The 25,419-nt window shown below is 40.2% G+C and overlaps 1 protein-coding gene across 2 annotated transcripts in view; it reads right to left on the reverse strand.

Annotated features, from left to right (window-relative positions):
- Window positions 1–8,942: 8,942 nt before the first annotated feature.
- The window catches only part of SAE2 (SUMO-activating enzyme 2), a 56,149-nt gene continuing 39,672 nt past the window's right edge, over window positions 8,943–25,419 (reverse strand). Inside the window, exons 10-11 of one of the 2 annotated variants that reach the window (XM_087680391.1) lie at window positions 10,851–10,948; window positions 8,943–10,188 (exon numbers count right to left, since the gene is read on the reverse strand). In XM_087680391.1, the coding sequence (XP_087536517.1) occupies window positions 9,933–10,188; window positions 10,851–10,948 (354 nt within the window). In that variant the 3' untranslated portion in view covers window positions 8,943–9,932. The remainder of the gene's footprint in view (window positions 10,189–10,850; window positions 10,949–25,419) is intronic. The other variant, XM_087680390.1, reaches the window with a different exon arrangement.

Below are 25,419 nucleotides of genomic sequence, written 5' to 3' on the forward strand. Positions count from 1 at the left end.
AAGAGTGCCATGTGTAATCTATTTAACAAATGGAAGGATCTTGTTGACAAAGCCCATGCAAAACAGTTGCAACCTCAAGAGTATAACTCAAGGACATTTACACTCTCCAATCTTGTGATGTTTGGCGTGGATTGATTTGATGTCTATTTCAGTGTTGCTTCCTTGGAGACTAGATGATGTTGCTTAACTCCTTTGTAGTACTACCAGTTGTAAGGATCAAATTGTAGAACTAAATTTGTGGTGCCTATTCCAAGAGCTGCTCTCATTTGAAGATTGCTAGGATTTGAAATGTTTGCGAATGATGAATCAACCTTCTTTGGAAGTACATGCCCCTTGAGCTTCTACAAAATTCCTTCAATCTCCTTAGAGCTTCCATCACTAGTCGAAACCTTTGATCCAATAAAAAGGACTAAAGATGAGAATGCTACTTTCCAAAAGATCGTGATATTGGCTTCAAGGTCATTGTTGATGATGACCCCAACAATGGTTTGGGGCTCAACTCTTCTTGTTCTTCCAGCCAACCCTAGCAGGTTCAGGTGATAGGTTTGTCAAATGCAAAGTTGTTGCTACATAAAATGGTGGGTCTACGAATTCTCTTGAATATTCTTATCATGGTTTTAGTATCTTGTCCATGTAGCAAAATGAGTAATCTCCTACATGTGTCTAGATCTAGCTCTAACTTAGGAACTTTCCCTATCAATGTAGAAGAAGTCAAACTATGTGAATTGCTTGAGGGTTTATACTAAATCAAGGGTAGAGAAGTAGTATTTGATCTCCATTACCTTTGATCAAGATAGCGGCACCTTTTGTAGAACCTTAGTTTAAGAAGCTTAGCTTGAAGCCTAAGGATCAAAAATATAAGACTAGCTCCACTCAGTTTTGTAGAGGATATAAGTCTTGATCTTGTTGAAGTATAACCCTTAGTTGAAGCTCAGCACTTAGGTGAAGCAATAGGACGACACCAAGAAGCTTGATTTGCTAAAATTGTGGCCTAACATTTTACTATTAACATTGCATTTTATAGATTGGTTGTGGTCCTTGATATTCCTTCAAAACCATGCATATAGGTATACTACTTGTTGCTCCTCGTTGTCTTCAAGCACAAGAAGGAAAGTAAGCACAAAGCATGGTGATTTCATGGATGAGGGAGGCTTCTAGGGTAATGCAAGCCATTGAAACATGTAGGTTGCTCACATGGCTGGAAATTGACCAAAATGGTGCTCCACTTCTTTTGTATGGTGTCTAGAATCCCTCTACACAAGCCATTGCTCCAAGACGAAAAGGATCTTGAAGGAAAATGAAGTTATAGGCATAGGTCTGCCATGGAAGCTTGAAAGAGAGGTAGGAAAGAAGAAAGGCAAGGCATGTCTTTAAAAGTAACCGAGATTTAAGTCTCACCTAACTCTAATAAGGCTCCAAACTCCAAAATAACTGTCAAAAATGCCTAGAACTGAGTGACAACCTGCTATTTTGATGTGAATGTCTCTACATTGTCCTCGTCTCCTTTGAAAACCTTTAGATATGGAGTCTTTCAACAGTATATTTCATGTTAGTCACATTGTCCATGTCCTATACCTACAGTATGTGTCTAAAATAGAATTTTTCTTAATAAAAATGTGGCTAGATATGAAGAAAAGGAAAGGAAAATGGATCAAATACCTACGTTCTTATACCACTTTAATGAAGGGACTTGAGAGGAAAGAGAAATAAGAGAGAGAATACTGCAAAAGAGAAAGAAGGAGAGTGCAAAGGAGACAAAGAGACTAAATGAGGAGAGGGGAAGACTAGAAAAGCAGAGAGAATTTTTAAAAAAAGAAGAGAGAGATGGCCAACAACCATGAAAGGATAGGAGAGAAACTTAAGAAGGTGAAAGGACAGAGTTATATTATTCAAATGGTACGTACATGTGTTCTTCACACCTTTTATACTAGGGTCAATGTGATACTAAGCATTTATTCAAATATGCCCCTAATTCAACTCCTTACAACAACTCAATCTTGCTCATTTTGGGATGCAAGGCTCTAAGTAAGGTTCAATTAGTTGCCTAGCCTTAGTCTGCACTTCATTACACAAGGATATGTGGGTTCAAGTCATGGCTACCATGCAGCCATCCACATGTTGTGCTAAGTTTTGGGCCCCAAATAGACATGTGATGGGTCTCTATGTCTAGTTTGAAGATGATAATGCATTTTTGACTTTCCATAATGCAAGATAATGACATTGGAAAAGTGAAGTTGTTTTCAAGACTTTTAAATCATTTCTAACTATTACTATAAGTAACAAGAAGGGTAGCACTTTAGCCTAAGAATGGGAGCCATGTTTTCAAGAGTTATTTCTACTCTAGTAACTTATACATATTGTTGAATAGAAAATGAGAAATCATAAAAGCAAATCAAAGGATGTTTTTTGTAGACCCTTTGGAAGGGGGCAATTGAGAAATATTGATGTGGACATTCCTTGTTCATTTCACTTAATTACTTCAAAACGATTTTTTTTCAAATTGTTTTTCTATATGTACCTAATGAGCTTAGGTTGTAAGAAAATACTTATAGAAAGAAATGCTTGCAATCTGTAGTAATGACGTTAATACTAATGTCAAATCATCCTAATGTAGATTAGCTAGAGCATGTATCTCTTAGAAATGCACATGTAGAAAGATGGATTCTAGCTAGGTTTTCAATATCTCCCTTTGAAGGCAATGAGACCTCACAATGTGTTCTATAGCTAGCTTTTCATGTGTCCCTCTTTAGTACACTAAATTCTTTGAAAAAAAATCATAATAAAAATTCATAGACATTTAGGAACATTTTGACATGTGAGCCAATCATATGTAAAAATGTTTTCTGATCATCTATGCATTTTTTCTATGATTTATTTTTTTGTAAAGTTAGAGTATTGCATATCTTTGGACCAAATTGACTTATCAACGCACATCACACGAGGCCATCACCTGGATGAGGGAGGAGTACTACCCTCTACACATGATTTCTTGTCTCGCAAGCCTTTTGGCTTTCTTGTAAATATACTCGTGCCTTCGTTGCACCTTGCAATACACATATCATGTTACCTTCATTCTGTGTCGTGTTACCTTGCCCGTTACGTGTTACCTTCCATTGCCCATGATGTGTTACGCTTCCGCGTTCCATGTCGTGTCGTGATACGCTTCCACAAAACTATGGGACCGCTTAATAGAGGCTGATCCCTCATGAGGCAGGCTCCACGGGGTGGGTGTTGCCTGCCCCATAACGGGCCAAAAGGAGGGTCCGTTACGCTTGCTATTAGAGTTTTTTAATTATGGCAAGAAATTGAGTTTCTTATCTAAAATGAGTTATGTTGTGGGTGCCTCGCATTGCTATGGAGTGCCTTTTTAGTGAAAAAGTAAGATTCACTATAAAGTGGTAAACACATACCACTACACAGATCAATAATCATGTCCAATTATGAATTTTCCATACTTTATGACCTCTACAATACATCAACTAAACTACATTCTAACTACCACATTCCTTGATTCTTTCATTGCCTATAGGAAATCTCTCTCTCTCTCTCTCTCTCTCTCTCTCTCTCTCCATACACACACGCACATAATGTGTGTGTGTGTGTGTGTGTGTGTGTGTGTGTGTGTGTGTGTGTGTGTGTGTGTGTGTGTGTGTGTGTGTGTGTGTGTGTGTGTGTGTGTGTGTGTGTGTGTGTGTGTGTGTGTGTGTGTGTGTGTGTGTGTGTGTGTGTGTGTGTGTGTGTGTGTGTGTGTGTGTGTGTGTGTGTGTGTGTGTGTGTGTGTGTGTGTGTGTGTGTGTGTGTGTGTGTGTGTGTGTGTGTGTGTGTGTGTGTGTGTGTGTGTGTGTGTGTGTGTGTGTGTGTGTGTGTGTGTGTGTGTGTTGCTTTGTTTGTTTTTAGATACTAACAACTCCTCTCGATCACCCTAGGTAAACTCTTGATATATTTGGACTATGGTTCTAAGTTTCTTTTTGCTTTACTACTTGCTAAGTTATTATGTTTAGCATTACACTATACAAGGTGTATAACAATGCCATTGTTGCTACTTACTCAAAGAAAATCCATTGCTATTGGAGTCTTTATAGTACATCACTTACGCATGGTCAATAATGATGCAATTTGTGTGGCATAAGTAGCTAATATAGCTTCGCTTATGTGATGTTTATTGTATGATGATTGAGATCATTGCTCGCACAACAACATCAATCAATGTTTTTTTTGGCAAAGTCATAAATCAATTAAAATGTTCCAAGGGAACCAAACTATGCATCACTAATAAGCTCACACAAGCACAACTCAAAGCACAACCTAGTGAGATCAGCAATATGCAAATAACTAGAAAAGAGGGAAATAAATTTATCAAGGTAGCAACTCCATCATAGAAGGGTTGAAAAACATAATAATTAGGCTACTTTAGGGTCACTACCTTACATGGTAACTCTTGTAGCCTTAGTAATTCATTTTTATTCATACCACTAGCTGCCCGAAGAAGTGGATTATTATGGATTTTTAGTTTGTCATTATGTCATGCACCTTTGACACATCTTTGAGTATGTTAATGTGCATACATACATGCATGCATACATATCATGTCTATGCACTCACAACTTGGAGTAGCCAACTACAATCTTGGGAGATCAAGATGGATTGCTATCATCAATGAAAATCGTATATTCATCTTCATGCCTTCATTTGAACACAATCATAGCATGAATTCAAGTTTTCTATCTTCCTCACTAAAATATGGTATGTAAAGGTCTTTGGAAATATTTCAAATTCCTAAGTAGGTTTTTATTGAAGGCACATTGTAGATCCACCTTCATTTACACTTTCTACCTTTAGATGCATGCTTGTTCTTTTGTGCTTGTACAAAAAGGAGAGATTGATGTTTAGTTTCAACATCAAATTAGTTCTAGGGAGCCCTATATTTGATCAATGTATATAGGTTTATATTTGCATTGAGGATGCTTCTACATATTTAAAATAAAGTCTCAACATGTATCAAATGGGGATTTTCCTTTGACAAGATATCTATGTAATCTTAGGGGATAGTCCAACTAGCCCAAAGACTTTAAAGATATGCTTTTTTGAAGCAATAATTTTGGCATATCTCAAATTACTAATACACTAGGTATTTTTTCATATTCTATGCCATTGTACAAAATAGTTATGCTTTTATATGCGCAAAGTTTTCGTACTTGGCCTATGGAATATGTTGCACATGCAAGTATGCTGGACATTTTAGCTTTACTTGTAGATTCTTATCATTTGAACAAGAGTGAGCCCAATGCTTGAATCTTACAGTGGCTATTATTCATGTTCTACATGCATTTTACAATTGATACTAAAAAATTGTGGACTTGTCTCAAATGTGCAAAAATGAATAGAGATATAATTTTAAGAATGTCGAGACTTCATATGCAAATTATATGGTAAATTAATCAATGTTCAATGTAATGCATGCAAATACCATAAGCTGTCCAAAATGCAAGCACTTATACAAGGCTACTCATAATAGTATATTTAAATAATCTAATTTGTCATGTGAACAAAGAGATGACAATACTTGATGTTCAATCAACATAAATAATATAATTACTTAGATCATTCATATTCCACACCGTACACAAATAAATTTAACTTTGCATAAAAAGCTTACAAATAGATATAGCCATGAATACATTCAATATACATCATTGCACATACTCTTAAAGAATTAAAAATCAATATGAAATTTCACATCCACTTTCAAACGAACATGAATATGCATGCCTCCCTCTCTAAAGTCTCTTTATCCACCCTTACATATACATAGGTGAAAAACATAAAGGGTCAAACAATGGTGATAATGAAGACGCTTATGACATGTATATCGAGGATGAACTTACTTTTGTGAGTTACCTAACCAAGCCTAAGCATTAGGCTCCTTTATTTAGGGTCATTATCCTCTATAGTAACTCTTATAGCCTTAGTACTTCATATTTATTCATGCCATTGGCATCCCGAAGTGGACTACATATGGACCTTGAATTTGTAGTTTGTTATACACACCTTTGAGATGTCTTATAGAATGTTAATATCACTTTCTTTCTTTCTTTCATAACATACAAAGTCTTTTCAAAGGCTCTATGTGTGTGTGCGTGCGTGCGTGCGTGCGTGTGCTTGTGCTAGACCAAAATACTTCGTCAACTTGTGAGGGATCATTGAGGATGATGTTGAAGCCCTCTTGAAGTTCATGTTGATTTCCTCCCTCATTCAAAAAAAAAAAAACTCCTAAGTGCTAATTAAAATATGGCCCTAACTTTGCTTTTTCCTTGTTGTTGAGGCTTTGGGAGAGCTCAACTTTGTGTTTTTCTTTTTTTGATCCCTAGATATCCCAACTTTTCTTTGGTAACTTTTTCTTTGATCTATTTTTATGATATCCCTATAGGGCCTCCTCTGTTTGCTTTTTGTCCTGCTCAACCCCATGTTTGAGTTGATGCTTAATCCTTCTCCCTCCAGCTATTTTTCCATGCTCATATTTTTCTCAAATTGATGCTTGACCATAACAATTGTGAATGTTAGTAAACGACAATATAATCATCTTAGATCTACTACAAGCATTCTTAGACTATGACACTTATTTGGAGCATTTGCTTCATCTTGGGCTCTTTTTCTTCCTCTTTGAGATCTCACACCTAATTAAACCCATGTTTGATTTCATGCTTAATCCTTCTCCCTCCACCTATTTTTGCATGCTCATATTTGCTCAAATTGATGTTTGACCATAAGGATTGTGAATGTTAGGAAAATACAAGATAATCGTCTTTGGACTACTACAAGCATTCTTAGACTATGACACTTATTTGGAGCATTTGCTTCCTCTTTGAGATCTCACACCTGATTAATGTAGTGAAAGAAACATGGCAAGCACCATTTTATAGCATATAAAGTGTGCCCTTAGTAAACACATAACCCTTGAGCAAGGCCCCATCCCACATGTAGAAATCTCAGTGTCTACTTTACTAGCCATCAAAGTTTACTTTTATGGTCAAGTTTAGGGGTCCATCGAATCATGATGGTTTCCTAGGACCTATTACTTATTTGGGATGATTTTACTTTGAGTCAAGAAACAGTCGTCTAGATTGCATCATATCTTCAACTACACCGATGGCCCCTGATCCAAACTCTTGAGGGTCTTAAAATGACCCCATGGGAAAGAGTCTTGAGAGCCCAATGGGGTTATGCAATAATGTAGTCACTCAATACCCAAACATGGTAATATGCCCCAAGGAGTATCCAATGATCTAAGACCCATTGTGTGATAATGGGTTCAAGGTTGAAGGGGGGGGGGGGGGGGGGGATATGTAGTTATAACCCCAGTGTGTGTGCATGTCATTTACGAACCTCATGTTTTGATTGAGTAAACCGAGTTGGTCACAAAACCTTAGAGTGGTGACAAGTTAAGGAGAAGTCAATTACCTGGATTACTGTTTAAGAGCCTAACCTATTGATGGCAAAGCTTTTCTCTACATCAAAGTAGTCATTGGTGGGACCCAACAAACCCATGGCACTCAAATGTTCGTGCCCTAGTCCAAAGCTTGATGAGTTACCAGTGCTCACTATACTCATGCCTACTCTAATCATGATGTATATGTGTTCACAAGTGTAGCAAAGTGAAACACTCTATTAGTATAATGACTAACCCCATTACTCATTCACTAAGGGTGGGTTCAAATGGCAACAAACAAAAGAAATAACTTTTAGGACTAGCTTATTCTTGTTCACAAAAGGCGAAGGCAATGCACGAAAAAGTGGAAGTCTCGTGTGATTAATGAAAATATGGAAAAACCTTGCAACTATGGAACGACCTTATTGTCTATGTAGTAAGCCCTAAGGCCTACCCTATTCATCTTTTTTGGGTAGGAATGTCTCCTTCGACACAAGAGGTTGCCTATTTCCAAGTGCTTCCACACAAACAACACGCTCCTTCTCTTCTCTCTTCCATATGGTTGTTATTCACATGCTTTCACACAAACAACATGCCCCTTCCCCTCTTTCTTCTTCCATCTCTTGTAGATCCAACTCAATTTCGCTCCTATTCAACAACACTAAAGTAGAGATGGATAAGCAATTGAATAATGCTCTAGTGTATTGTATGATCTTGCCCAACATGAGATATCTTGAGCTATAACTAACCTTGATGTCTATGTATCTAAACAAAATGATCTCAATTTGTAGGAGCACCAAGCTAAGCTGCAATGTATCACAACCATCTCCTAGAGTATGATTCATAGCCCCACGTTAGATAGTGATGTCATCACTAGTTGTTGTGCACATAGTTCCTTTGTAGTATAGGACCAAATAGGAGACATTTCAATAGTAGCACACATGCCCCGCCGACAAAATATGCAAAGTTGCTATGTGTATGATCACACACAAATGTGAAGAGCCCATTTGACACGAGTACAAATATCTTATAACCTCTAGAGGCTTCAAGGATTTGGTTATGCTTGTATATTATTAATATACACGTTACACACATCATATCATGCAACTTCCACCAGTCTTTTTGTCCTAAACCTTTATAGCAATAGCTTCACGATTACATCGTTTTTTGTTTGTTACTTACTGTGGGGTTATATCAAGATATTCATATGCATTTCCTCCTTGAAGGTTCAAAAACTTGTACTTCAGCGTGTTTTGGATTAATTGAAAACTTGGGAAGAGTAAAATCAAAAAATTCTGGACGCATTACATTCTTTGCTCCCCTACAACTTGCCTCTTTCATAAATGCAAATATGCATAGTAATATATGAAGTGACAACTTTGGAATTTCCCAAAGACTCCCAAGTAAATATGTGACTAAGGACTATAAGAGGTTTATCCACATCAATTTCGAGACAACAATTGTTCACACTAAGTCCAAATATGATGGAAATTTATATTTTGGAGGAAGCCCACTTTATTTTTTGTGGAGTTGTGCATTTTTATAGCTTCACAACATAGCAATGAATGACTATAACAAGAAATTGAACTTCGGAAGATCTTCGGAGTAATTTCTGTTCCATAGCTTCATCACAATAAATTCATCTATCCAAAGTTGTGTTCATCAATGTGTTGTACTCCTAACTATTTCGTCTTGACCAGTAAAAGCACCTTCATCTAAACTATAAGACTCAATAGTACTAAACAAGTTGTTCTTGATTTTGTCAAGTGTTGCAATGATAAAGTCTATGATATGTTGTGGCTGGGTCCTGAGCCACCCCATGGTCACATAAAAGATTGAAATAAGAATTCATCATAAGGTTCAGATGAGAGAAAGAGCATCCTTTCTTTGAAGCAGAGCAAAGTGGAGGACCGTAGCACATCGAGGTGTGTGTGTGTGTGTGTGCGAGCATCATACCCAACCAATCGTACCCAAAGACGCAAATCGAGTCTAAAACTTCAGAAAACATGTTGCGAGCAGCACTTTCCAGCATGTAAGGGAAGTCGATTCCTTTTGGAAACGAACTTTTGTAGGGCCGTTCTCGGTGTGCAATCCAGGAGATACCACATACAAACATGGTGCAGCAGCCATCAAAATCCTATGCACGATGACTAGTACCTTCCTTCTCTGTGAAGGGATAAATTAGAAGAAACGAGCCCAAGTACGGCTGTGTGGTTTATAGAACATTTTGGGCTCATACTGATGTTGTAGGTAAATGGCATCTCCTAGTTCACCCACCAGGGTGTGTTGGTTACAAAAAATGGCCCAGCTAGTATAACTATTGTACAAAAGCCCGTATATTCATCACACTGCTGACCTTAAACAATGACAGTAGCATCATCATCTGTAGCACAATGCATCAAACTATCGTTGTGTTGTTGAGCTTGAGCTTTCACCCCCCGAGCAATCCCTGTGACTATTAAGAAGGGGGGGGGTAGACAGGGTCCAGGAATTTCCATCGGAGGAGCTAGCTAGCTTCAGTTTTCTGCCTTTTCTCCATGGGTATAACTACGTCTTTATCAACATCTTCTAGTGACTTCCTCTTCGTACCAACTCTCACATCATCAATCATCACAAGCCCGTCATCCTCCTCCTCCTCTGTTTCAACAGGGCCATCATCAGTAGTCGGCTCGGTTAATGTACTCTGATCCTGTGCACCTCCAGGTGGAACCTCACCAGACAGCACCATACCATCCGGCTCTTTCTCTTCATCGAATGTGTCCCTGGCAAATTAAAACAGTAGCTACTGATGTTATTTGACCTATCCACAAGTGTGTTACATAGATGTAGCTTCATATTTATTGCACTTTTATGTGTTGACAAAAAACAAGAGCTTGCTGTTGCGTATCAGCTGCTATGAGTGACTTCCAAAAAGCAACCTTGACCGCACTGTGGTTTGGCATATCACGAAAAACACAAGGTAATTGAAACACACGGGAAGTTTGAGCTCATAATAAAAACACTTCAATACAAAAAGATGTTTCCAGAAGTCCAAGCATATCCATACATGAGACTTGGAACACCTTTACATTTGGAAACCAGTGAGCACAAATCTTCGTTGGAAAAGTAAATGCTGCAATGGCTAAAAGAACCCTAAACTTCCAAATGCAGTCACACAATACTATGTTTGGCTCTACAAGAGGACATGTTACAAACAGAGAAGCACAAGAAATAGATCTCTAAATAAAAGGAGTCAAAGGTTTAAAATAGACCAGACTTTTCTCGAGGCATGCAGGAACACATTGCTCTTTCAAGGCACTTACTATAATTTATGGTATGCCTGAATAGAATGATGAATAGCTCAGTCTTACTTCACTTGCTAATACCCCCATAAAACAATTTGCAGACCAAATAGAGAGAGCCAACAGAGAAGTTTTTGACAAACCTGTGCTTTATTTGAATGCTACAAGTAAACTCTTGCTGAAAATCTTCAACTGTCAATATGGAATCGTTGGCAATTGGTGTTGGAAAGGTGTCCAAAACCTGGAAGCAAGACAAAAACATGAATTAAGTTAGGATGTGTTGCATCATCCATCATTACCCCCCCCCCTTTTCCCCCTCCGGGCCATACACACACAAAAGTCCCTCCCTGCCTTCAAACCCTAAACCAAAAGAAGTAGCACAGGGGGACAGCCACTAGCTGGAACAGCTCACATGGGGCAGAGTTTGACATCCTTACAAAATCAGTTCCAAATCAACTCTTATGCACCAGAGAGATCACTGACATAGTAACCCTAATGCATAGTTACCAGGAACGGGGAACAGGAACGGGATCCCCTGGAACGGGGGGAACACCCAAAGTGAGGGGACCGCAAACGGAGGGAACGGGGTGTGTGTGTGTGTGTGTGTGTGTGTGTGTGTGTGTGTGTAGAGAGAGAGAGAGAGAGAGAGAGAGAGAGAGAGAGAGTCAACACTTGTCTTAGAATCTAGAGAGAGAGATCATATCAACCATAATTCGTGAAATTAGACTCTAGAGACATAATAATCAAGTTTCAATAATAATAAAGATTCAAAACATTGTAACCAGCAATGGATTGTCGCATTCATAATTCAATATTGTAATCAACAATGTTGCATAAGTCCAACTAGCAACAAGTGTGCAAAACACAAAATATACACTAGACTTTAAATCCTAAACAATAAAGATCCAAGTTACAAGAGCTTCAATTTCCAAGTCAATACTCTAAAGTTCCAAAAGGCTGGCTACTAAGTGCTCTGATTCATGGAAGATGGCTCCACTGTGCCTGAATGCTCATCCTGCTGAACAACATCCTGCCCATCACCATCACCATCACCATCACTATCATCATCATCATTATCATTATCGTCATCTTTTTCCCAATGTATAAAAGAATCAACCTTTGCAACTGATGTACGAGCTAGCAAGCGAAGATTGGAGCTCACATAAACTAGGTCATTCGTCTTCATTGTACCAAGACGATTTCTCTTCTTTGAGTGAATGTGATTGAATGAGCTCCATAGTTGCTCTAAACAAGAAGAGCTAATTGTTTGGCTAAGAATACAAATGGCCAAACTCTGCAACTCTGGAGCTTCTGCCCCGTAGTCCTCCCACCATAAAGCAGCCCCGATATTTGTCATGTCCTCTAGTGCATCCTTTGTACCAAACATCCCTAATATTTGCCGATATACAGAGAGCTGATTTTTAATTTTGTGTTGCATTTCACGGCTAGGATAAAGCCTTGCAAGCAATGTGTTCCAAGCCTTGACCACCTCAAGGTCTCTTTCTTGCATCTTTTCTTGAAACTCAGGATCAAGCACATATGATGCAGCATGCATAGGAGAGTCATACTCATTACATCTGCTGATGCATAACTCCTTGATCTACTCATACCTATCTGTATTTGGTTCCAAACTCTCCAACCTCTCAGTCATGAAATCCATACCTTCATAGATCTTCCCAATGCATGGATCCATGCCATCTGCAAGTCTCAACATGTGCATAACCATTTGGTTGGTGCGATTCACCTCATCCCAAAAATCTCTATCAGAGACATATGCATTACATAACACAACAATAGCAGTAGCAGCTCCAGTCCAATTTTCATACTCATCACTAGCAAATAGCTCCCTAATTGCACCTTTGCAATAGTGCAATCAACCAAGCATAAGAAAGTTATATGCAAATCGTGTATCCGAGTATTTAAGAAGTTCTTTGTCACTTCTCTTGCGAAACTCAGCATGCAAGTACTGATGATTACATATAAATGTGATAATCTTGTTGCCTTTTGCAACAAGAGATGCAATCCATGGCAAGTCCCCAATATCTTTCAACAAGTTATTCAAGCAATGCGCCATGCATGGACTAAAGGTGATATGTGGATACATTGCCATTAAAATGTTTCCTGCTGCCCTGTTTGTAGGTTCACCATCTGCCACAAACTGCACTACATTTTCTGCTCCAACAGCTTACACTGCCTCACACCACTCGGATACCAATACATCTGCACTCTTTCCAGTCTCTAAAGCATCATGACTACCAATGAAGTATACATCCCCACGAGAATATGTGACAACACCATGTATGGACCTATAGTGTATGTCACTCCACCATCTGCTATCAATGTCACTCCATTTCTTGCCCATTGATTGCGAATATTTGCTGTTGCAATCTCTATGGCTGCTTTCTCCTTCTGAAGCAATGTAGTCCTGATAGTTTCTCATGAAGGGGGCTTATATGTGGGTCCATACTCTGCAATCTTTGTCACCATATTTAAAAAATAAGGTGACCTAGCTGATTTGAATGCAATATGGTCATGGTAAAAAAAGTGTGCCACTGTTGCATCTGTTTCCTCTTTTTTCTTTGGTTCCCATGAAGTGTGCAATGAACTCTGTTTAACACCACGACTTGCTGCCATTGATGGCCCACGAGAAGGCTGCGTAGCCACTAATCCTGGTGGTCTTCTGCATGAAGCACCATGCCCTGCTAGCCTTGGAGTCCATGTTGTTGGATCCACTGCTATATTTGGCATCCTCCTAGCATGTGAATTCCCCATAGAAGTGGCTATGTGGTCAAGTAACTCCTGCCTTTTCTCAATTGATACATTGGTGCAAAAACGCACCTCTTTCCCCTCCTCATGTAGAAGATGGGCTCTCACTTTATCAGCCCCACTAGTGTGAGCATAAGAGCAAAGTTTGCATTTCCAAGAGCGAGCCCCTCCACCTCTCAATGGCACCCCTGCATCTACCTCATCCCACCATGACCAAGTAGTGCTTCGACTTTGTCCAGTTGTTGACGAAGTACCTGTTGAGGATGATGAAGATCCCATAGATGTCAATGCTGCCATCTATATAAAAGTGACAAATAATCAATAAAGTTCAATAAAATTGCAGAAGTTTGCAGCCAAAATTTCAACATCCGTGTGTCAAAGTTCAATGAAATTGCAGAAATTTCAGCCAAAATTTCAACACGAGCGTCGAGAATCAAGATTCCTCGGACCTCACCTAATCGCAATCGCGGGTGGGAGTCAGGCCAAGCAAGTAAGAGAGGTGGGCCGCACGCGAGGTAGGCAGAAGAGGCAGGTGGGAGAGGCGGGAGAGGCAGGTGGGAGAGGTGGGAGAGGCAGGCGGGCAAGAGTCGGCACGGCCCACGCGAGGTAGGTGTGGCAGGCGGAGTAGGCGAGTGAAGTGGGAGGCATAGCAGTGGGCGACAGGCGAGGAGATGCGGGAGTAGGCGGGCAACAGGCAGGAGAAGCGGCACAAGCCGGGAGAAGCGGCACAGGCTGGCGACAAGACCAGGCGAGTCGCAACACAAGCGGGCAACAGGTGGACGGGAGCAGGCGCAGGAGTAGCGGGTGAACCGTTTTTTTTTTTAATTATGTTGCCGGAACGGCAGGAGTAGCGGATGACCCGTTTTTTTTTTAATTATGTTGCTGGAACGGCCGTTCCAAATAGGGAACGGCCACGGAACAGGCAGGAACGGGCACGTTCGCCAGCGTTTCCTGGGCTCATACCTCCCGGAACGCGTTAATCCGTTCCTATGTGCCGGAACGGGCGTTCCCTATCTCTATGCCCTAATGTCTTCTGCCACCAATACTTGGAGGCCATAAGAGTATTACATGAGTTGTGCTCCATAACGCTGCTAAATCAGAGATATCCTAATGAAATTCTACCCTAGCCATAACAGCATTACAGGAGTTGTGCTCCATAACGCTGCTAAATCAGAGATATCCTGATGAATTTCTACTCTGGCTAATTGCCGGCAATTATGATCCATGAGTGTATTCTTATGTTTACAGATATGCATCTCTGTTCTGTTAAAAGCCAGTTGGGTCTTTAGAAGGACATACCAGCATGTAGGCCTTAGACACTGTCTATCACCATGTAGGGCTTACACTTAAATCCATCTGTCTAAACCTATTTAAGGTACTTACACTTAAATTGATTTGTCTAAACCTATTTAAGGCACTAAGTGTCCAACTTGGCTAGATGCTAGCTAATGTGCACTATTTGGCATGTAGTTCAGGTGTCCCATGAGATGACAAGGCACTCTTTATAAGCATCTGGATCCAAACAGGGATTATTGTCTTCCAACAAGAGAAATTCCCATTATATGGCACCTCAAAGGTAAAAACCATTGCCACAAAGCTAAAAAAGAAGTTATGAAGTCCCTCCAGAAAAGATGAGGAGAAAAACAAAGAAGGTATACATAGTCCCTGGCTGTCTGCTTGGAGATATCTGGATCCAACAGGGATTACAGTTTATCAAGAAGAGAGATTCCCATTATATGGCACCTCAAAGGTAATCACTATTCCCACTAAGGTCAAAAAAAGAAGGTACAAAATCCCTATACAAGAAATCAGGAGAAAAACAAGGACTGTATACATGGTCCCTGGCTGTCTGCTCAGAGGAAAGATATCTAGACATCTATTAGGCAGCATGCTACTTTGCACCGGTCACCTCACAGTATACATGCCAAATCGGCCTCCTACAGATCCCCTGATGCCTCAAGGGTACCCTGTTGTTGCATGCAAGGTATACTAGAAGTAGATGACGGGGCATCCGTCTTCAATGTGCTTTGGGCATGGGAGGATGCGGACATAGCTGTAGTCGATCTCAATCGGGATGTATCCAATGCTTGGCATGGAATGCATGTGCCAGAATCAACAGCCACACCTTGCCTCAACTGAGCCAGGCATCCTCATCCACAGCACACACCTAAAGCTCTAACCTCTTCTCATGCATCAATCGTGTGCAAAACTGCACCTCTTTCCCTTCCCAAAAAATGAGTGCTATCAGCTTCACTCCTCCACCCATAAGAACATAGCTTGCAAGTCCATCAACGTGCTCCTTCACATGGGCAGGGTGCCACTGTTCACTTCCACCATGACCAATCTTGGGTGGATTTTGCCTAGACCAAGCTTGAGAAGCAGCAGCCATTATAGATTTCAGGCTACAAGAGAGATGTCTGCAATGCTAAGAGAAATGTGTGCGCGCACGAGAGAGAGAGAGAGAGAGAGAGAGAGAGAGTTCTAAAATCATCAGCAATCACAAACTTCCAATCATGCCAGGGAGACAATGGCTGTAATACTGGCAAAGGGAAAAACCTCAAAAGCCTATCATGTATAGACGACCAAATGTCATGATTACCTCAAGGTACCCGGAAGTGTCAACAGATATGCTGAAAAGAATAAAGACGGGCCTGTCCAGGAATGACACCATCAAGGACTGCCTACAACCCCAAACGAGCCATCCAATTAAACTTATCTCTGTGCAAATCTTTATTAGGCCAATCCAACAACCTAGAAGTAGCCAACACTTCACCTTTCATCGAATTCTCCTCCTTACAAGAACCACGAGGACACCAAACTGCAAAATGTAACATCGCCTGCCAAGATGTGATCAAATGAGAAAGGAGAAAGAACTAGGAAACCTTTACAAGTCTTGTGGAATTAAGCACATGCCACCAAGAAGCATGAATAACCATGCTACCATGAGAAATTCCAGTCTTTTCTATAAAATATTTTGCAATATCTGACCAGGGATGACTCTCTATACATAGTGCTTGCAAAAGAGATTTATCATCAAATGGTGGAGGCCAAGAGATGGGTCACGGGAAAGGCAAATAAATTATGGCAGATTCGAGATAGTAAAAAGAAGTGGCAAGAAAGATTTATCCAGCTCTGGAAGTCTAAGGTTCCATATCAGGGTAAAGTGTTGATGTGGAGGCTGCTTATTGGGGGTCTTCAACTGGCGATGCGATGTGTGCCCGCAAAATCTCTGCTGGTCGTCGTGTATTCTGCACTACATGTGATGAAACATTGCTTCATCTCTTTGTCTCTTGCTCCTTGTTGCTAGAGAGATTTGGAGTTTTGTTTCCCGTGTGGTGCACGGCAACTTAGCACACGCTATCAATTTGTTCCTGAATTTTGGGAAAGATGACTTCTTCGTCCTCTTTGCACTCAAATTTTGCTTGCCTTTTCCATTTCCTTGGATGGACAGCCCTGTGGCATATATGGCGTACTCGGAATGCCTTCATTTTTGATTCAGTTTCGGATATCCATGGTCATGTGGCCCATGTTCGTGGTTTAGTGTTATGGCAGATCTCCTCTATGGTCTCAACTAATCTAGTTCTTCCTAACATTGCTGCTCCCTGGCTTGATATTGTTCCCTCCACTCCAACTGTCCTTTCAAAGTGACATTTCTGTGTTAGAGTTGTGGTAGAATTTTAGTTGTATTTTTTCTTTGCTGACCTAATGGTCTGATGTAGATATTTTCTACTTAATTCAATTATCTTCACGAAAAAAAAAGAGAGAGTTCTAAGGCTGTTGGCATAACTAGACTACTTGGGATGCCTTCATGTATGAATCACGATTCCCATTCTAGAGTACGACAATGTGCTTGATTGAGAGGTCTTCTTGAGAGACCTAATCAACCTGTTACCAAAAAGAGGAGAGACCTAATTAGTATGGATTTATCAAGGGCAAGAATATCTTACCTTATGTGTTGAATGTTCACATGGGCATTGACTAAGCTTAGCACTCTTAAGTAGGAGGTCATGCTGGTTTAGTTGGAGCTTGAAAGGATTTTTGATTACTTGGACTGATCTTTTGTGGAAAAACTTATGCACATAATGAGTTTTGGTCCGCACTCATCTCGTTTGATATACACTATCAATACAGATGCCTCTTCGCCAGGTCATGTTGGATGGTGGGGTCATTGAGTCATTCACTCTTGCGCACTCTATCAAATAGGGTTGTCCTTTCAACCCCTTGCTTGGCGACCCATCCGGTCTTCTCTGTGTTATTTTACTTGGTGAACACGAGACAATTGACTATTCTTTCTCTTCCTTTTGACCAACATTTTGTTGGCCAATCATTAGCGGATGACACTTTTATGATTCTCAAAGCGGGAATGAGAGAACCCTCACAAAGCATTGGACGTTTGGAATCTTTTCAAAAATGCTACCGATCTTGATATTCATGTTGTGGAGTCCTCCCTCATTGGCGGTACTAACTCGGACCTACAATCCTTACAATAGCAAGGTGTGGTATTCCCAGCGGTAATGTTGCAAAGCATTTAGGATATCCCTTGGGTATTGATGTTTAGACAAAGTAATTGCTACAATGGATTTCCCACAAATTGGAAGCCATATTTGTTTACTAGAAATCACAAGCCTTGGCCTTTCCATGTGTGGCTTAAAGTGGCACAATCCATTATGCTACCCACACTTACTTATTTTTGCCACTTTTACATTAGATTGCATCTACCTTGAAGAACCTTACTAAACACATTTGTTTTACCTTATGGAAAAAGGATCCTTTGTAGGCCATCTCATGGGCTACCTATTGATGACCTTTGATTCATGATCCAGGCTCTCTAGGCATTTAAACTGTCATTAAATATAGCTTTCGCCCCTAGTGTCCTAGGCCCTAAGTGACACTAGGGTTAGGGTTTCCTGTGACAATTAGGCCATTAGGGTTTTATTTTATTATAAAAAGACACTTAATGCCTCATTACCACATAAGTGTGGTATTATTCATTGTGATCGCCTTGGGCATTGTATTGTCTCACTCATTGATATCACAACGCTAATCAGCCTTTGCCCACTCAGTCTTGCCCTGCTATCCTGTCACATACCTACAACCATGAAACTCGTCACCTGCACATTGTGCTGACCAGCTGTCACATTGCGCTGCCTTGATCCTGCCAACTAACCCATCACATCAAACCATCCACATCATTTGCAGCTGCCTTCACCCCATCACCCAACAATCTATGTGCCACCTATCTGTCACGTCACTGCCTGCCAGCCGCTGTGCCTCATCACCGACCTACCACGTCAACATGGCAAGCTGCCGCCTTGTCCCTGACAAGCTCAATATATTAAGATCATTCTTTTAAAAATATTATTTCACTCTCTTTTTTCAACCAGCCAGGCCCTGTTCCTGTGTGCTGCCATACCTAAGCACAAATTCATCAAAATTTGGGGCCTTTCAAATCTCCCAATTCAGCCCAAATTTGCCTAGAAAATTTGAGGCTTTTCATCAACTCCAAGGATTCATCACAAATTGCAGATTTTCAACATTGATCTTCATCAAATTTGGAAATTTTTGCTGCACACCTTCAACTACCCTCTAATTTTTCTGCCAATTTTGGGCCTTTTCAAGGATTTGGATTTTTTTTATCGACATTGAAGCTCAATTCATCAATGGGCACAACATTCCGCATCATTCGAGTAAAAATTTCACAAAAATCTTTGAATTCCTCTTCAAATTCCCAGCAAAATTTTGGGATTTTCACTATTTGAGCTCAATTTTCTTTGGCTGCCACGCATTGAAGACGTCCTTTACCAGACTCTCCATGGCCATCTCCATCGACGTTGAAGAAAATTCTCTTATTTTGACACATTTATTGGGTGAATTCTCTCAAATTCTGCTGCTTTCCATATTATGGAAGCATCTCAGCCATTTGAAGATGTCCTTTACCAAACTCTTCATGCCCATCTCCATCAACGTTGAAGAAAATTCTCTTATTTTGACGCATTTATTGGGTCAATTCTCTCAAATTCTGATGCATTTATTGGGTCAATTCTGAAGCATCTCAGCCTTTAATCTCTAAGTTCAGCATATTGTTGATTGCTGCCTTGTTCAAGTACTATTTTATTTCTGAAAATTCTTATTTTTAGAATATTTTTCTCTCTTCTAAGCAAGGAAATAGCAAGGGAAAATTATTATTCTTCATATTATTCAAGTTCATTGAGGTAGCCAACATCTCTTCTATAAGTGGTTTATTATTATTCAAGTATTTATTTTCTCTCTTTCACTTGAAGTTTGTAGGCCATCTCATGCGCTATGCGTTGATGCCCTTTGATCCATAATTCGGGCTTCCTAGGCATTTAAATTGTCATTAAATACAATTGTTGCCCCTAGTGTCCTAGGCATTAAGTGACACCAGTGTTAGGGTTTCACTTAGGGTTTCCTATGACGGTTAGGTCGTTAGGGTTTTTTTAATTACAAAAAGACACTTTGTGCCTCATTAGCACATGAGTGTAGCATTATTCATTGTGAATGCCTTGGGCATTGTATTCTTTCTCACTAATTAATACATCACCTTTAATTTATAATCAAGTATTCTTATGCATCAATTAATTCTTTCATTCTCATTCATTTGCTATTAAATTAATCACACAATTACTTCACACCTGGGCCAACACTGTTTGCACACCAGTATCTCTTGATCTCTTGGAGCCATGTTTGCATCCCTGAAAGTATGGGTGGTGGGGCTATTCTAAAAACAAGAACTCACATGGTTGCTCTTTGTCGGTATCTCTTTTGTGCTACATGCATTGATCAGCACCCTTGGGTTTTTATTGCTCGCTTCTTCCTAAAAAATCGAGGTGTGGAGCATGGTAATAGTAAAAACAAGCATGCATGCCTCCTATCTCATCATCTTCTTTCTTGGTGACCCAATCAATACGCTCATGGAAGTTGATTCTTTGAAAGGTGCAGTGGCATCCTACGAAGAATCACTTGGTGACTAATCCTTTCCAAATGGAATGGTTGGTTACATAGTTGCAATACGTACTCGTTCGTTCCATATAGTTCGTACCGTACATATCTATAGTATATACCAATTCATACCAAAAAACTGGTTATTTTTTGGCCTATGAAGACTAAACCACACGATATCTTCCAACTCCCAAATCATAATTTCAAACCTCTCTCTCTCTCCCTACTTCCAAGATGAATATGCAATTTCAAGCTCCTCCCCTCCCCCCCCTCTCTCTCTCTCTCTCTCTCAAAAGAATGAAGAGTCTCTTTGTCCATCCACCCTGTACTATGCTTCGTTGTATGATGTATTACATATACACTCCCATTTGTCTTCTAGTAGCGCATTACGCATTTTGCACATGAGGTTTTGCCTTGTTATCCTCATGTATTCATCCTATTAACTCAAGTGACATTGCTATTTTAGCTCTAAACATGTGTATTATCTGTAATCGAAAATAACCAAGTTTTTATTCTTTTCATACTAATATTGTACCATACCTTATAAAATCCTAAGGTACCAATTAGTACCGTATTTTATCGTACTGTACCATATTGTACCTTTCATACATGACAACCATGGTTGATTGTATCAAAGGCTGCATCAAAGCTACTCCCATGGGATCAGAAACAAGAGAACCGTCCTAAATTTAATCCTATGGCACGCGAGGGTTTATCTTCTATTTCTGATACCACTTTGGTGAGTTGCAATGGGTTGATGTCTTTCTGCACTACAAGGAGGCTTTCTTAGATCCCCCGAGAATATCGGGATTTGTGGGACTGTCTTATAATGATATTCCAACATAGGAAAGCTTTCCCTACTCTTGATTTTGATCGCCTATAGCAGGATTGGGATCTTGCACGATGGCTTGCTCTTGAAAAGGCGTCCGCTAACCAAGTGTATCATCTTATGATTCAAGATCACCATTAGCTGATTCATTAGCTGGTTGCTAAGGCCAATACTATTTGGGGCTTTTCATAAATCTCATGTTTGGTAGAAAATGATTATCATGAAGGGCTGGCTCAACAAGACTCTCTATAAATATAAGTCTATTCAGCTAAAAATGCATTACTTACTAATTAGCTCTTTAAAATAGCCCCAAAACATGTAAACTACCAAAAGTTTCATTAAACAATGTGCAATCCTAGAGAGTTTCTCTGTCGTCCCATAAGCAAAACCCTAATTTGGGAGGACCCTTCTGCACCTATAAATAGACTAGTTGCCCACCATTCAATCCATCCTTGTCTTGTAGATTTGGGCCATCAACCCTCTTCCACTAGCTGTCTAGCCCCTAGCAATTGTTGCTACCTGGTTTACAGCTAACACAGCATATGCTTTGTGTGTGAATGATACATTGCATTCTTAGCCAGATACACAACACTCTGGCTATCACATCCCAAAACTGCAGTACCCATAGACATGCCGAGATCATCTGCAAGTCTGCTCAACTATATAGCTTCCTTAGAAGCCTCAATAGCTGATATGTATTCAGCTTCAATGATACTCAATGCAACAATATTCTGCAACCTGGAACACCACGAAACAGCCCCACCAGCAACTGTAAAGACATACCCGCTGGTGGACCTACGAGTGTTCAAGTCACCTGCCATGTCTGCATCACAATAACCCTGCAAACTAAGTGCACCCTACCCATAGTAAATACTTTTTCTTTGTGTACCCTTAAGGTAGCGAAGAATACACTTGACAACCTCCCAATGTGCTTCGCCAGGATTTGACATAAACCTGCTAACAACTCCCACTGCATGAGCAATGCCTAGACGAGTAGCAACCATAGCATATATAAGAGAGCCACAAGCTAATGCATAAGGAACTCCCTTCATAGCATTTGCTTCCACATCATCTTTCAAGCTGTTGGCTTTGCTAAGCTTGAGATAAGGAGTAAGGGTATCCCAAAAGGCTTAGCTTCAGCCATGTTAAATCTGTCCAGTACCTTTCCAATGTACTTTTCTTGAGATAAAAACATCAATTTCTGCATTCTATCTCTACGAATCCTCATGCCCAAAATATGCTCTGCATTCCCCAAATCTTTCATGGAGAAAGCTGATTTCAGCTGATTTTTGAGAGCATCCAAGCTCGTCTTTCTTTTCCCAGCTAGTAACATATCATCCACATACAAAACAAGTATGATGGGGCTGCCATCTGTATCATTTTTCATGTACAAGCAATGAACTGCATGGCTGCGTGTAAACTCATGAGATAGCATAAAAGTGTCAAACTTTTTGTACCACTGCCGTGGTGCTTGTTTCAGCGCATATAGGCTGCGTTTCAGCTTACACATCATCTGCTCTTTTCCAAGAACTACAAAGCCCTCAGGTTGTTTCATGTAGATTTCCTCATCAATGTCACCATGCAAGAAATTTATTTTTACATCCATTTGATACAACTCTAAATAGAGAGATAGAGAGATTGAAAACACACTAGGGACTAGAAGGTGGGCCAGTCCCCTCCCATGTGGAATTATATTAATGACAAGGAGCAAGCTCCTCTATTACACACAAACTGGTTCTTAACTTGTAGATCTTGTGAACAAGATCATGATTCCTTGCATGGTATACAACTTACATAACGTGAAAGTTGGCATCTTTTGATCCTTCTTGAGTCTCTCCTTCTCTCCTACACAATATGTGTAGGAATCTCCTCTTGGAGCTTGATTTCAGCATGGCTTTCGTAGCACTTGCACAACTCGAGGGTTGGCCACAAAAGGCTTGGGATACACGGGATGCTCAAGCATTGTCATCGATTGCATTGGCAGTTCAACGTTCTATAATCCCGCACATATTGTCTGCAGCTTCTTCACGAGAAGCATGCCTGACACTTGAGCACATGTTTGCTAGAAAAAATGAGACACGCATCTCTTTCTTGAAGAAAGGGTTTGAGAATGTGAAGATGGATGAAGGTGATTCCATGCAAGATTATCTTAACAAAATTCAAGACTTGCATGAGCAGCTAATGAATATAGATGAGTATTATTCGGATGCACAGTTAATCTCTACTACTCTGAATTCACTGCCGCCCTCTTATTTGGCCTTTCATATGGCCCTAAATCTCACTATGAGAATTTCTCCGCAGCCACTTACTTTTCTTCAGTTGGTTAGTTTGCTACTAGAAGAAGGGCAAACAAGAAAGAACAATGGGGTGGATGTAATCATCGTTGAACAGGCTTTTATGGTGAGGCAAAAGGGCAAGGGCAGTCAATCTAAAAATGCTCCACAGAGTTCTCGAGGTTCAGATACTTCGCAAAGCAGCAAGAAACAAGGGGTACGCAAGCCAAGAAGGGAAAGCGGCACTATTGCAAAAAGCCAAGTCATTACATCATGGAATGTAAGAAGCGCATAGCCAAGGACAAGAAGGAGTCAGGGATGTGTTTCTGATGCACCTTTTACTGCTACTAAGTCCGCGTCTTTTGTTGTAGACCGTGACTACTATTTCTACACTTGCAATTATGACTCTTCTTGGGGAGTTGATAGAGCATTTAGCTCTACTGAGAATGCTAGCACTTAGTTCTTTGACAGTGGTGCTTCTAGGTGCACTACATCCCAAAGGGATTTGTTTTCCTTTGTTATTGCATCTCCTATTGCAAGTCTGTGCAATGTGCAAACAATGCATCTTACCATGTTAGAGGTATTGAGGAGATTGTCTTGACAGCCATTGATGGCTCTACTCTCCATTTACAAGATGCATTATATGTGCCAAGCAGCATAAAGAAGAATTTTTTTCCCATTTCTTCTTTGGCAAAGTTTGGTATGCAAGTAACATTTGATCATGACAAATGTATGGTTAGGAATAAAGAATTCTTGACTTTGGTTTTGACTAGCACATTATGTCATAGACTCTATGAGTTAGATGCTTATTCGGTTGATCAGTCACTCTATTTAGCATCTACTCTTACTCCTGCTATGTCACAGGTAGAGTTATGGCATGCTCGCATGGGACATGTCAACTATACCAGTTTGATGCTTATGCAGCGTACACAAATACAAGATGGCTCATCTCCCTTGGAGAGACCTCCTGAGCATATTTGTGAGAGATGCATTTTGGGGGAAATGCATCGATCCTCATTTCCTCGTGCTGTTGCCACGGCAACCGTTGTTAGCAGATTAGTCAACTCATGGTGGAGTCTAGACTTGTGGCTGGCATCAGAGATTATTTAGACATTTTATTTGCCATTGTTTATTGTGGATTGGCATTATTTATAGCCAGTCGGCCAACATTTAATGTTGGCCAACTTGTTATATTTTAGGCATTTATTTTGGCCTATTTATTGTCAGCCTCCCTCCTCAACATTCATTCATCACTTGATAGTTTCTCGGAAGAGGGAGCAGGTGCCAATGCCTCCACAGCTGGTGACTCACATTGCTTCTGTACTGTCTCATGTTTGGTATATGGATTCCATTTCCCGAACATACATCCGAGTTCTCATCTGTATTTTATGTTCTCTCATTCTTTTCTTTTGTCTTGTGTTCAACAATTTATTTCAGCAAATAATTATGCTTTCATTGCTGCACCACTTCTGACATGGTATCACATTTCAGGATTTGTGTTTCTGCTGTGTCTTTCTTGCTGATTTCCGGACTGTTTTTCCTCTTGCTAATTAGGCAGCTTTTGCTCCAATCAGGCGACCTATTTTGCCTGCGTTTTTTGCTACCATCAGCATCCGTACAGCCTACACATCAATTTCAGCTTGCGTTTTGGTGCTTCTGCAGCACCTCTTGGCTGGGTACTTGCATTATCAAGCCGTTTTTGGCAGTTTTTGACTGATTTCTTGACTTTTTATAGTAGTTTTTGTTTTATTTTAATCAGATTTTGGGTCATACTGTATGTGAACTCTTGTTTTTTGCAGTCTGTGCTCGTGGTTTGGCTGTGTTCCCTCTCCAAATACCTTCTTTTCTCTACTTCTTTTCTAAATCCTCTACAAATGGCTCCTC

The sequence above is a fragment of the Lygodium microphyllum genome, chromosome 6 (genome assembly GCF_053477565.2).
Source record: "Lygodium microphyllum isolate KBCC chromosome 6, Lygodium_microphyllum_v1.1.10, whole genome shotgun sequence".
Taxonomy (NCBI): Eukaryota; Viridiplantae; Streptophyta; class Polypodiopsida; order Schizaeales; family Lygodiaceae; genus Lygodium; species Lygodium microphyllum.